Source organism: Oncorhynchus mykiss, chromosome 18 (genome assembly GCF_013265735.2).
Source record: "Oncorhynchus mykiss isolate Arlee chromosome 18, USDA_OmykA_1.1, whole genome shotgun sequence".
NCBI lineage: Eukaryota > Metazoa > Chordata > Actinopteri > Salmoniformes > Salmonidae > Oncorhynchus > Oncorhynchus mykiss.
The window spans coordinates 8,415,542-8,429,281 of record NC_048582.1 but is presented as its reverse complement, the minus strand read 5'-3'; the positions used below and the strand labels follow the sequence as shown (position 1 = coordinate 8,429,281).

Here is a 13,740-nt window from a genome sequence, read left to right as displayed (position 1 = left end):
TTGTTACTTTGGTCCCAGCTCTCTGCAGGTCATTCACTAGGTCCCCCCGTGTGGTTCTGGGATTTTTGCTCACCGTTCTTGTGATCATTTTGACCCCACGGGGTGAGATCTTGCCCCAGATCGAGGGAAATTATCAGTGGTCTTGTATGTCTTCCATTTCCTAATAATTGCTCCCACAGTTGATTTCTTCAAACCAAGCTGCTTACCTATTGCAGATTCAGTCTTCCCAGCCTGGTGCAGGTCTACAATTTTGTTTCTGCTGTCCTTTGACAGTTCTTTGGTCTTGGCCATAGTGGAGTTTGGAGTGTGACTGTTTGAGGTTGTGGACAGGTGTCTTTTATACTGATATAAAGTTCAAAAAGGTGCCATTAATACAGGTAACGAGTGGAGGACAGAGGAGCCTCTTAAAGAAGAAGTTACAGGTCTGTGAGAGCCAGAAATCTTGCTTGTTTGTAGGTGACCAAATACTTATTTTCCACCATAATTTGCAAATACATTCATTAAAAATCCTACAATGTGATTTTCTGGATGTTTTTCCTCATTTTGTCTGTAGTAGTTGAAATGTACCTATGATGAAAATTACAGGCCTCTCTCATCTTTTTAAGTGGAAGAACTTGCACAATTGGTGGCTGACTAAATACTTTTTTGCCCCACTGTATATATACATACAGTGTTGTAATAATGTGCAAATGGTTAAAGTACACAAGGGAAAATAAATAAACATAAAAATGGGTTGTATTTACAATGGTGTTTGTTCTTCACTGGTTGCCCTTTTCTTGTGGCAACAGGTCACAAATCTCTCTCTGTCTCTCTCTCGGTCTCTCTCTCTATGTCTCTTTCTCTCTCTCTCTCTCTCCCTCTGTGTCCTGATCAGCAGTCTGAGGAATGTATCTGTGTCTGTCTGTCCCCTCCTCCCTAGGTGCTAGTCCTGCCGCGGGTGACAGAGGGTCCCTTGTCCCTGGGCCTCCAGAGCTGTGACAGTGGCAGCATGGAGCAGCAGGTCCCCAGGATAGACCCAAAGCCCCTGACCTCTAACGTCTACTCCACCTGGGAGAGGAGGCTACTCACTTGGCTCAACCTGCACTACCACAGCATGAGGACTACCGTCTGGAGCCCACTCACCTCTACAGGTAGGAGGGGGTTGTTGAGGAAGAGACAGGGAGGTAGAGACAGGGAGGTAGAGACAGGGAGGTAGAGACAGAGAGGTAGAGACAGGGAGGTAGAGACAGGGAGGTAGAGACAGAGAGGTAGAGACAGGGAGGTAGAGAGAGAGAGGTAGAGACAGAGATTGACAGAGGTAGAGACAGAGAGATAGAGACAGAGATTGACAAAGGTAGAGACAGAGAGATAGAGACAGAGATTGACAGAGGTAGAGACAGAGACTGATCCAAAGAGACATCCATAACTCTTCTGTTACCTATATTCTGCTCTTTAACCAGGAGACGTCCCATCAGCCCGCTGGGTGGTGAACTTTGACCTGGACCTGGCAGACGGCCTGGTTCTGGCTGCTGTGCTGGCTGCCTACTGTCCCTTTCTGGTACGGGCCTGTGTCAAATCAAATGTTACTTGTCACAATACAACAATAACCAACGATGCTTTAAGAAGATTTACTGGTACAGAGTCAATGTGGAGGCTATATACAGGGGGTACTGGTACAGAGTCAATGTGGAGGCTATATACAGGGAGTACTGGTACAGAGTCAATGTGGAGGCTATATACAGGGGGTACTGGTACAGAGTCAATGTGGAGGCTATTTACAGGGGGTACTGGTACAGAGTCAATGTGGAGGCTATATACAGGGAGTACTGGTACAGAGTCAATGTGGAGGCTATTTACAGGGGGTACTGGTACAGAGTCAATGTGGAGGCTATATACAGGGAGTACTGGTACAGAGTCAATGTGGAGGCTATATACAGGGGGTACTGGTACAGAGTCAATGTGGAGGCTATTTACAGGGGGTACTGGTACAGAGTCAATGTGGAGGCTATATACAGGGAGTACTGGTACAGAGTCAATGTGGAGGCTATATACAGGGAGTACTGGTACAGAGTCAATGTGGAGGCTATATACAGGGAGTACTGGTACAGAGTCAATGTGGAGGCTATATACAGGGGGTACCGGTACAGAGTCAATGTGGAGGCTATATACAGGGGGTACCGGTACAGAGTCAATGTGGAGACTATATACAGGTGGTACTGGTACAGAGTCAATGTGGAGGCTATTTACAGGGGGTACTGGTACAGAGTCAATGTGGAGACTATATACAGGGGGTACTGGTACAGAGTCAATGTGGAGGCTATATACAGGGGGTACCGGTACAGAGTCAATGTGGAGGCTATATACAGGGGGTACCGGTACAGAGTCAATGTGGAGGCTATATACAGGGGTACTGGTACAGAGTCAATGTGGAGGCTATATACAGGGGGTACCGGTACAGAGTCAATGTGGAGGCTATATACAGGGGGTACTGGTACAGAGTCAATGTGGAGGCTATATACAGGGGGTACTGGTACAGAGTCAATGTGGAGGCTATATACAGGGGGTACCGGTACAGAGTCAATGTGGAGGCTATATACAGAGGGTACCGGTACAGAGTGAATGTGTAGGCTATATACAGAGGGTACCGGTACAGAGTGAATGTGGAGGCTATATACAGGGGGTACTGGTACAGAGTCTATGTGGAGGCTATATACAGGGGGTACTGGTACAGAGTCAATGTGGAGGCTATATACAGGGGGTACCGGTACAGAGTCAATGTGGAGGTTATATACAGGGGGTACCGGTACAGAGTCAATGTGGAGGCTATATACAGGGGGTACTGGTACAGAGTCAATGTGGAGGCTATATACAGGGGGTACCGGTACAGAGTCAATGTGGAGGCTATACACAGGGGGTACCGGTACAGAGTCAATGTGGAGGCTATATACAGGGGGTACCGGTACAGAGTCAATGTGGAGGCTATACACAGGGGGTACAGAGTCAATGTGGAGGCTATACACAGGGGGTACTGGTACAGAGTCAATGTGGAGGCTATACACAGGGGGTACAGAGTCAATGTGGAGGCTATACACAGGGGGTACAGAGTCAATGTGGAGGCTATTTACAGAGGGTACCGGTACAGAGTCAATGTGGAGGCTATATACAGGGGGTACCGGTACAGAGTCAATGTGGAGGCTATATACAGGGGGTACTGGTACAGAGTCAATGTGGAGGCTATATACAGAGGGTACCAGTACAGAGTCAATGTGGAGGCTAAATACAGGGGGTACCGGTACAGAGTCAATGTGGAGGCTATATACAGGGGGTACCGGTACAGAGTCAATGTGGAGGCTATATACAGGTGGTACTGGTACAGAGTCAATGTGGAGGCTATATACAGAGGGTACCGGTACAGAGTCAATGTGGAGGCTATATACAGAGGGTACCAGTACAGAGTCAATGTGGAGGCTATATACAGGGGGTACTGGTACAGAGTCAATGTGGAGGCTATATACATGGGGTACAGAGTCCATGTGGAGGCTATATACAGGGGGTACTGGTACAGAGTCAATGTGGAGGCTATATACAGGGGGTACTGGTACAGAGTCAATGTGGAGGCTATATACAGGGGGTACTGGTACAGAGTCAATGTGGAGGCTATATACAGGGGGTACCAGTACAGAGTGATGATACTGTGTTCTCTCCTCCTATTCCTGGTCAACTCTTGTCCTCGTCTACTCTGTGGGAAATTGTCAGTAAATCTAGACTCATCTAAACTCGACTGGTTTTGATTCGTCTGACTGTGGTAGCAGATAAGGCTTAATCTGTGTCTGGGAAACTGGCCCAGTGTTGACTGTTCCCCCCCTCTGGTCTCTCCGGTCCCTCAGATCCCCAGTCATCTCCAGAGGATGTACACCAGCATCAGCCGTCTGGAACAGAACCTCCACAACAGTATCATCCTCAGCCAGGCCTTCACACTGCTCTGCCTGGACATAGACATCCAGCCCACAGAGCTGTCAGACTCGAACCCTGTTCTGATGTTGATGCTGTGTGTTTACCTGTATGAGACGCTGCCCCAGTACCTTCCCAGGAGAACCATCACTCTGTCTGGCAGCCTGCACCACACCTTCACCAAACAGGCAGGTCTCTCTCTCTCCATCACACAGCACTAGCCCTGTGTAACCCTGTCTTACAGCCTGTATCACACCTTCACCAAGCAGGCAGGTCTCTCTCTCCATCACACAGCACTAGCCCTGGGTAACCCTGTCTTACAGTGTGTGTGTGTGTGTGTGTGTGTGTGTGTGTGTGTGTGTGTGTGTGTGTGTGTGTGTGTGTGTGCTCCAGGTGCGTCTGAAGAGCCCGTCCTCCAGAGCGATGTTCTACCATGCCTCCATCGTAGGGAAGGAGGCCCATCATTTCTCCTTGCCCCAAGGAGCTTCCATCACCATCCCTCCTAAGTAAGCCCTTCTATCTCTGACCCCTACCCGTAACCCTTAACCCCTACCCCTTACCCGTAACCCATAACCCCTACCCCTAACCCCTACTCATAACCCCTACCCATAACCCCTAACCATAACCCCTAACCATAACCCCTAACCCCTACCCGTAACCCCTACCCGTAACCCATAACCCCTAACCATAACCCCTAACCCTTAACCCCTACCCGTAACCCCTAACCATAACCCCTACCCCTAACCATAACCCCTAGCCCCTAACCCCTACCCGTAACCCCTAACCCCTACCCATAACCCCTACCCATAACCCCTAACCATAACCCCTAACCATAACCCCTAACCCCTACCCGTAACCCCTACCCGTAACGCCTAACCCTTAAACCCTACCCCTACTCCATAACCCCTAACCCCTACCCCTAACCCTTAACCCGTAACCCCTAACCTCTACCCGTAACCCCTAACCATAACCCCTACCCGTAACCCCTAACCATAACCCCTAACCATAACCCCTAACCCCTAACCATAACCCCTAACCATAACCCCTAACCATAACCCCTAACCATATCCCCTACCCGTAACCCCTAACCATAACCCCTAACCATAACCCCTAACCCCTATCCATAACCCCTAACCCCTAAGCATAACCTCTAATCCTAACCCCTAACCATAACCCCTATCCATAACCCCTATCCCCTAACCATAACCCCTTTCCATAACCCCTATCCCCTAACCATAACCTCTAACCCTAACCCCTAACCATAACCCCTATCCATAACCCCTATCCATAACCCCTATCCCCTAACCATAACCCCTAACCATAACCCTTATCCATAACCCCAACCCCTATCCATAACCCCTAACCATAACCCCTATCCATAACCCCTATCCATAACCCCTATCCATAACCCCTATCCCCTAACCATAACCGCTATACATCACCCCTATCCCCTAACCATAACCCCTAACCATAACCCCTATCCATAACCCCTATCCATAACCCCTAACCATAACCCCTATCCATAACCCCTAACCCCTAACCATAACCTCTATCCATAACCCCTATCCATAACCCCTAACCATAACCTCTATCCATAACCCATAACCCCTAACCATAACCCCTAACCATAACCCCTAACCATAACCCCTATCCATAACCCCTATCCATAACCCCTATCCATAACCCCTATCCATAACCCCTAACCATAACCCCTAACCATAACCCCTAACCATAACCCCTAACCATAACCCCTATCCATAACCCCTATCCATAACCCCTATCCATAACCCCTAACCATAACCCCTATCCATAACCCCTAACCATAACCCCTAACCATAACCCCTAACCATAACCCCTATCCATAACCCCTATCCCCTAACCATAACCCCTAACCATAACCTCTAACCCTAACCCCTAACCATAACCTCTAACCATAACCCCTAACCATAACCCCTAACCATAACCCCTATCCATAACCCCTATCCATAACCCCTAACCATAACCCCTAACCATAACCCCTAACCATAACCCCTATCCATAACCCCTATCCATAACCCCTATCCCCTAACCATAACCCCTAACCATAACCTCTAACCCTAACCCCTAACCATAACCCCTATCCATAACCCCTATCCATAACCCCTATCCATAACCCCTATCCATAACCCCTATCCATAACCCCTATCCATAACCCCTAACCATAACCCCTATCCATAACCCCTAACCATAACCCCTAACCCCTAACCATAACCCCTATCCATAACCCCTATCCATAACCCCTATCCATAACCCCTATCCATAACCCCTAACCATAACCCCTAACCATAACCTCTATCCATAACCCCTATCCATAACCCCTAACCATAACCTCTATCCATAACCCATAACCCCTAACCATAACCCCTATCCATAACCCCTAACCATAACCCCTAACCATAACCCCTAACCATAACCCCTATCCATAACCCCTATCCATAACCCCTAACCATAACCCCTAACCATAACCCCTATCCATAACCCCTATCCATAACCCCTATCCCCTAACCATAACCCCTAACCATAACCTCTAACCCTAACCCCTAACCATAACCCCTAACCATAACCCCTATCCATAACCCCTATCCCCTAACCATAACCCCTAACCATAACCTCTAACCCTAACCCCTAACTATAACCCCTATCCATAACCCCTATCCATAACCCCTATCCATAACCCCTATCCATAACCCCTATCCATAACCCCTAACCATAACCCCTAACCATAACCCCTATCCATAACCCCAACCCCTATCCATAACCCCTATCCATAACCCCTAACCATAACCCCTATCCATAACACATAACTCCTATCCATAATCCATAACCCCTATCCATAACCCATAACCCTAACCCCTAACCATAACCTCTAACCATAACCCCTAACCATAACCCCTAACCATAACCCCTATCCATAACCCCTATCCATAACCCCTAACCATAACCCCTAACCATAACCCCTAACCATAACCCCTATCCATAACCCCTATCCATAACCCCTATCCCCTAACCATAACCCCTAACCATAACCTCTAACCCTAACCCCTAACCATAACCCCTATCCATAACCCCTATCCATAACCCCTATCCATAACCCCTATCCATAACCCCTATCCATAACCCCTATCCATAACCCCTAACCATAACCCCTATCCATAACCCCTAACCATAACCCCTAACCCCTAACCATAACCCCTATCCATAACCCCTATCCATAACCCCTATCCATAACCCCTATCCATAACCCCTAACCATAACCCCTAACCATAACCTCTATCCATAACCCCTATCCATAACCCCTAACCATAACCTCTATCCATAACCCATAACCCCTAACCATAACCCCTATCCATAACCCCTAACCATAACCCCTAACCATAACCCCTAACCATAACCCCTATCCATAACCCCTATCCATAACCCCTAACCATAACCCCTAACCATAACCCCTATCCATAACCCCTATCCATAACCCCTATCCCCTAACCATAACCCCTAACCATAACCTCTAACCCTAACCCCTAACCATAACCCCTAACCATAACCCCTATCCATAACCCCTATCCCCTAACCATAACCCCTAACCATAACCTCTAACCCTAACCCCTAACTATAACCCCTATCCATAACCCCTATCCATAACCCCTATCCATAACCCCTATCCATAACCCCTATCCATAACCCCTAACCATAACCCCTAACCATAACCCCTATCCATAACCCCAACCCCTATCCATAACCCCTATCCATAACCCCTAACCATAACCCCTATCCATAACACATAACCCCTATCCATAATCCATAACCCCTATCCATAACCCATAACCCCTATCCATAACCCCTAACCATAACCCCTAACCATAACCCCTATCCATAACCCCTATCCCCTAACCATAACCCCTAACCATAACCTCTAACCCTAACCCCTAACCATAACCCCTATCCATAACCCCTATCCATAACCCCTATCCATAACCCCTATCCATAACCCCTATCCATAACCCCTAACCATAACCCCTAACCATAACCCCTATCCATAACCCCAACCCCTATCCATAACCCCTATCCATAACCCCTAACCATAACCCCTAACCATAACACATAACCCCTAACCATAACACATAACCCCTATCCATAATCCATAACCCCTATCCATAACCCATAACCCCTATCCATAACCCATAACCCCTATCCATAACCCATAAAACCTAATCCATAACCCCTAATCCATAAACCCTATCCATAACCCCTAATCCATAACCCGTAACCCCTAATCCATAACCCCTATCCATAACCCCTAATCCATAATCCCTATCCATAACCCCTAACCCCTAATCCATAACCCCTAACCCCTAATCCATAACCCCTATCCCTGTAGGACAGCAGTGTTCCTCACCCCAGTCCTCCAGAAGCTGTTCTGCTCAGTTACCTTGTGAGATGAAGATCATTTCCCATCTCTTCTGTCTGACATCTGTCTGGTCTACTACTTACTAAAACTACATACTGTGTAGCAATCATAGTGCGTACTATTTAGAATGTACTGTGTAGTCAAATCTAATGCAGTAATCAACAAATGTCAACATACTAGGCTCATCCATACTGATGATGTCATCTGTGTTGATTCCCGCCATTCGTTCATTTTGGTACAACGCATCAATTTATCTGATTATCAGCTGCTGTGAAACACGTGTCTGGAAAGAGGATTATTTTAGGTAATAGTGTGCAGGGAATTCTGGATGAAAAAACAAAATGAGTATAACATCCTGGCATTTAAACTGTACTACATTATTTAAATGTCATATACTATAAAGGTTCTGTTTTCATGTACCCAAAATGTCTGTTATTTAGAATGCAGGTATGGGCATTCAGACACAGCCACTGTCTTTCTCTCTCTGTCCTGGCTCTGTCTTTCTCTGTCTGTCCTGGCTCTGTCTTTCTCTGTCTATCCTTGCTCTGTCTTTCTCTGTCTATCCTGGCTCTGTCTATCCTGGCTCTGTCTTTCTCTGTCTATCCTGGCTCTGTCTTTCTCTGTCTATCCTGGCTCTGTCTTTCTCTGTCTATCCTGGCTCTGTCTTTCTCTGTCTATCCTGGCTCTGTCTTTCTCTCTCTGTCCTGGTTCTGTCTTTCTCTGTCTATCCTGGCTCTGGCTTTCTCTGTCTATCCTGGCTCTGTCTTTCTCTGTCTATCCTGGCTCTGTCTTTCTCTGTCTATCCTGGCTCTGTCTTTCTCTGTCTATCCTGGCTCTGTCTTTCTCTGTCTATCCTGGCTCTGTCTTTCTCTGTCTATCCTGGCTCTGTCTTTCTCTCTCTGTCCTGGTTCTGTCTTTCTCTGTCTATCCTGGCTCTGGCTTTCTCTGTCTATCCTGGCTCTGTCTTTCTCTGTCTATCCTGGCTCTGTCTTTCTCTGTCTATCCTGGCTCTGTCTTTCTCTGTCTATCCTGGCTCTGTCTTTCTCTGTCTTTCCTGGCTCTGTCTTTCTCTGTCTATCCTGGCTCTGTCTTTCTCTGTCTTTCCTGGCTCTGTCTTTCTCTGTCTATCCTGGCTCTGTCTTTCTCTGTCTATCCTGGCTCTGTCTTTCTCTGTCTATCCTGGCTCTGTCTTTCTCTGTCTTTCCTGGCTCTGTCTTTCTCTGTCTATCCTGGCTCTGTCTTTCTCTGTCTTTCCTGGCTCTGTCTTTCTCTGTCTATCCTGGCTCTGTCTTTCTCTGTCTATCCTGGCTCTGTCTTTCTCTGTCTTTCCTGGCTCAGTCTTTCTCTGTCTAACTGTATTAGAGTTAACTGGCTGCCTGTCCTCTCAACTGGTGTTCAGTGTCTTGACTGGTCTTCCATTGATCCCATGGCTTTCCCCGTCCCTGCCCCCACCTTATAGTTGAGCCTTACACTCTGTCCTCCTCTCCACTAGGGGGCGTTGTGTGGAGGTGACCGTGCAGTACTCCTGTTCCTTCCTGAGGCCAATGGAGGCGGTGCTACTGCTGACATCACGCTCTGCCTCCTCAGTCAGTCCCTCTGGAGCCACTCTGGCCTTCAGCCTCAAGACCCAGGTCACACACATCACCCCCAGCGTGAGTATGCACACACACACACACACACACACACACACACACACACACACACACTTCCGGCGCCGACAGAGATGGCCGCCTCGCTTCGCGTTCCTAGGAAACTATGCAGTTTTTTGTTTTTTTACGTGTTATTTCTTACATTAGTACCCCAGCTCATCTTAGGTTTCATTACATACAGTCGAGAAGAACTACTGAATATAAGATCAGCGTCAACTCACCATCAGTACGACCAAGAATATGTTTTTCGCGACGCGGATCCTGTGTTCTGCCTTACAAACAGGACAACGGAGTGGATCCTATGCAGCGACCCAAAAAAACAACTCCGAAAGAGAGGGAAACGAGGCGGTCTTCTGGTCAGACTCCGGAGACGGGCACACCGTGTACCACTCCCTAGCATTCTTCTTGCCAATGTCCAGTCTCTTGACAACAAGGTTGATGAAATCCGAGCAAGGGTAGCATTCCAGAGGGACATCAGAGACTGTAACGTCCTTTGCTTCACTGAAACATGGCTCACTGGAGAGACTCTATAGGAAGCGGTGCAGCCAACGGGTTTCTCCACGCATCGCGCTGACAGAAACAAACATCTTTCTGGTAAGAAGAGGGGCGGGGGCGTATGCCTCATGGCCAACGTGACATGGTGTGATGAAAGAAACATACAGGAACTCAAATCCTTCTGTTCACCTGATTTAGAATTCCTCACAATAAAATGTAGACCGCATTATCTACCAAGAGAATTCTCTTCGATTATAATCACAGCCGTATATATCCCCCCCCAAGCAGACACATCGATGGCTCTGAACTAACTTTATTTAACTCTCTGCAAACTGGAAACGATTTATCCGGAGGCTGAATTCATTGTAGCTGGGGATTTTAACAAGGCTAATCTGAAAACAAGACTCCCTAAATTTTATCAGCATATCGATTGCGCAACCAGGGGTGGAAAGACCTTGGATCATTGTTACTCTAACTTCCGCGACGCATATAAGGCCCTGCCCCGCCCCCCTTTCGGAAAAGCTGACCACGACTCCATTTTATTGATCCCTGCCTACAGACAGAAACTAAAACAAGAGGCTCCCACGCTGAGGTCTGTCCAACGCTGGTCCGACCAAGCTGACTCCACACTCCAAGACTGCTTCCATCACGTGGACTGGGAGATGTTTCGTATTGCGTCAGATAACAACATTGAGGAATACGCTGATTCGGTGTGCGAGTTCATTAGAACGTGCGTTGAAGATGTCGTTCCCATAGCAACGATTAAAACATTCCCTAACCAGAAACCGTGGATTGATGGCAGCATTCGTGTGAAACTGAAAGCGCGAACCACTGCTTTTAATCAGGGCAAGGTGTCTGGTAACATGACCGAATACAAACAGTGCAGCTATTCCCTCCGCAAGGCTATCAAACAAGCTAAGCGCCAGTACAGAGACAAAGTAGAATCTCAATTCAACGGCTCAGACACAAGAGGCATGTGGCAGGGTCTACAGTCAATCACGGACTACAGAAAGAAATCCAGCCCAGTCACGGACCAGGATGTCTTGCTCCCAGGCAGACTAAATAACTTTTTTGCCCGCTTTGAGGACAATACAGTGCCACTGACACGGCCTGCAACGAAAACATGCGGTCTCTCCTTCACTGCAACCGAGGTGAGTAAGACATTTAAACGTGTTAACCCTCGCAAGGCTGCAGGCCCAGACGGCATCCCCAGCCGCGCCCTCAGAGCATGCGCAGACCAGCTGGCCGGTGTGTTTACGGACATATTCAATCAATCCCTATACCAGTCTGCTGTTCCCACATGCTTCAAGAGGGCCACCATTGTTCCTGTTCCCAAGAAAGCTAAGGTAACTGAGCTAAACGACTACCGCCCCGTAGCACTCACATCCGTCATCATGAAGTGCTTTGAGAGACTAGTCAAGGACCATATCACCTCCACCCTACCTGACACCCTAGACCCACTCCAATTTGCTTACCGCCCAAATAGGTCCACAGACGATGCAATCTCAACCACACTGCACACTGCCCTAACCCATCTGGACAAGAGGAATACCTATGTGAGAATGCTGTTCATCGACTACAGCTCGGCATTCAACACCATAGTACCCTCCAAGCTCGTCATCAAGCTCGAGACCCTGTGCAACTGGGTACTGGACTTCCTGACGGGCCGCCCCCAGGTGGTGAGGGTAGGCAACAACATCTCCTCCCCGCTGATCCTCAACACTGGGGCCCCACAAGGGTGCGTTCTGAGCCCTCTCCTGTACTCCCTGTTCACCCACGACTGCGTGGCCACGCACGCCTCCAACTCAATCATCAAGTTTGCGGACGACACAACAGTGGTAGGCTTGATTACCAACAACGACGAGACGGCCTACAGGGAGGAGGTGAGGGCCCTCGGAGTGTGGTGTCAGGAAAATAACCTCACACTCAACGTCAACAAAACTAAGGAGATGATTGTGGACTTCAGGAAACAGCAGAGGGAACACCCCCCCTATCCACATCGATGGAACAGTAGTGGAGAGGGTAGCAAGTTTTAAGTTCCTCGGCATACACATCACAGACAAACTGAATTGGTCCACTCACACAGACAGCATCGTGAAGAAGGCGCAGCAGCGCCTCTTCAACCTCAGGAGGCTGAAGAAATTCGGCTTGTCACCAAAAGCACTCACAAACTTCTACAGATGCACAATCGAGAGCATCCTGGCGGGCTGTATCACCGCCTGGTATGGCAACTGCACCGCCCTCAACCGTAAGGCTCTCCAGAGGGTAGTGAGGTCTGCACAACGCATCACCGGGGGCAAACTACCTGCCCTCCAGGACACCTACACCACCCGATGTCACAGGAAGGCCATAAAGATCATCAAGGACATCAACCACCCGAGCCACTGCCTGTTCACCCCGCTATCATCCAGAAGGCGAGGTCAGTACAGGTGCATCAAAGCTGGGACCGAGAGACTGAAAAACAGCTTCTATCTCAAGGCCATCAGACTGTTAAACAGCCACCACTAACACTGAGTGGCTGCTGCCAACACACTGACACTGACTCAACTCCAGCCACTTTAATAATGGGAATTGATGGGAAATGATGTAAATATATCACTAGCCACATTAAACAATGCTACCTTATATAATGTTACTTATCCTACATTATTCATCTCATATACATACGTATATACTGTACTCTATATCATCGACTGTATCCTTATGTAATACATGTATCACTAGCCACTTTAAACTATGTCACTTTGTTTACATACTCATCTCATTTGTACATACTGTACTCGATACCATCTACTGTATCTTGCCTATGCTGCTCTGTACCATCACTCATTCATATATCCTTATGTACATATTCTTTATCCCCTTACACTGTGTACAAGACAGTAGTTTTGGAATTGTTAGTTAGATTACTTGTTATTACTGCATTGTCGGAACTAGAAGCACAAGCATTTCGCTACACTCGCATTAACATCTGCTAACCATGTGTATGTGACAAATAAAATTTGATTTGATTTGATTTGACACACACACACACACACACACACACCAGGCTCTGTCGCAGCCGGCCGCGACCGGGAGGTCCGTGGGGCGACGCACAATTGGCCTAGCGTCGTCCAGCTTAGGGAGGGTTTGGCCGGTAGGGATATCCTTGTCTCATCGCGCACCAGCGACTCCTGTGGCAGGCCGGGCGCAGCGCGCGCTAACCAAGGTAGCCAGGTGCAC

General features: G+C 48.0%; 1 protein-coding gene across 1 annotated transcript in view; it reads left to right on the top strand.

The window, feature by feature from the left end:
* LOC110502326 (cilia- and flagella-associated protein 47) overlaps positions 1 to 13,740 on the top strand; it is an 89,493-nt gene that overhangs the window by 40,091 nt on the left and 35,662 nt on the right. The window contains exons 33-37 of the mRNA XM_036951399.1: positions 920 to 1,130; positions 1,440 to 1,537; positions 3,867 to 4,118; positions 4,324 to 4,436; positions 9,867 to 10,026. Of these exons, the coding sequence (XP_036807294.1) occupies positions 920 to 1,130; positions 1,440 to 1,537; positions 3,867 to 4,118; positions 4,324 to 4,436; positions 9,867 to 10,026 (834 nt within the window). The remainder of the gene's footprint in view (positions 1 to 919; positions 1,131 to 1,439; positions 1,538 to 3,866; positions 4,119 to 4,323; positions 4,437 to 9,866; positions 10,027 to 13,740) is intronic.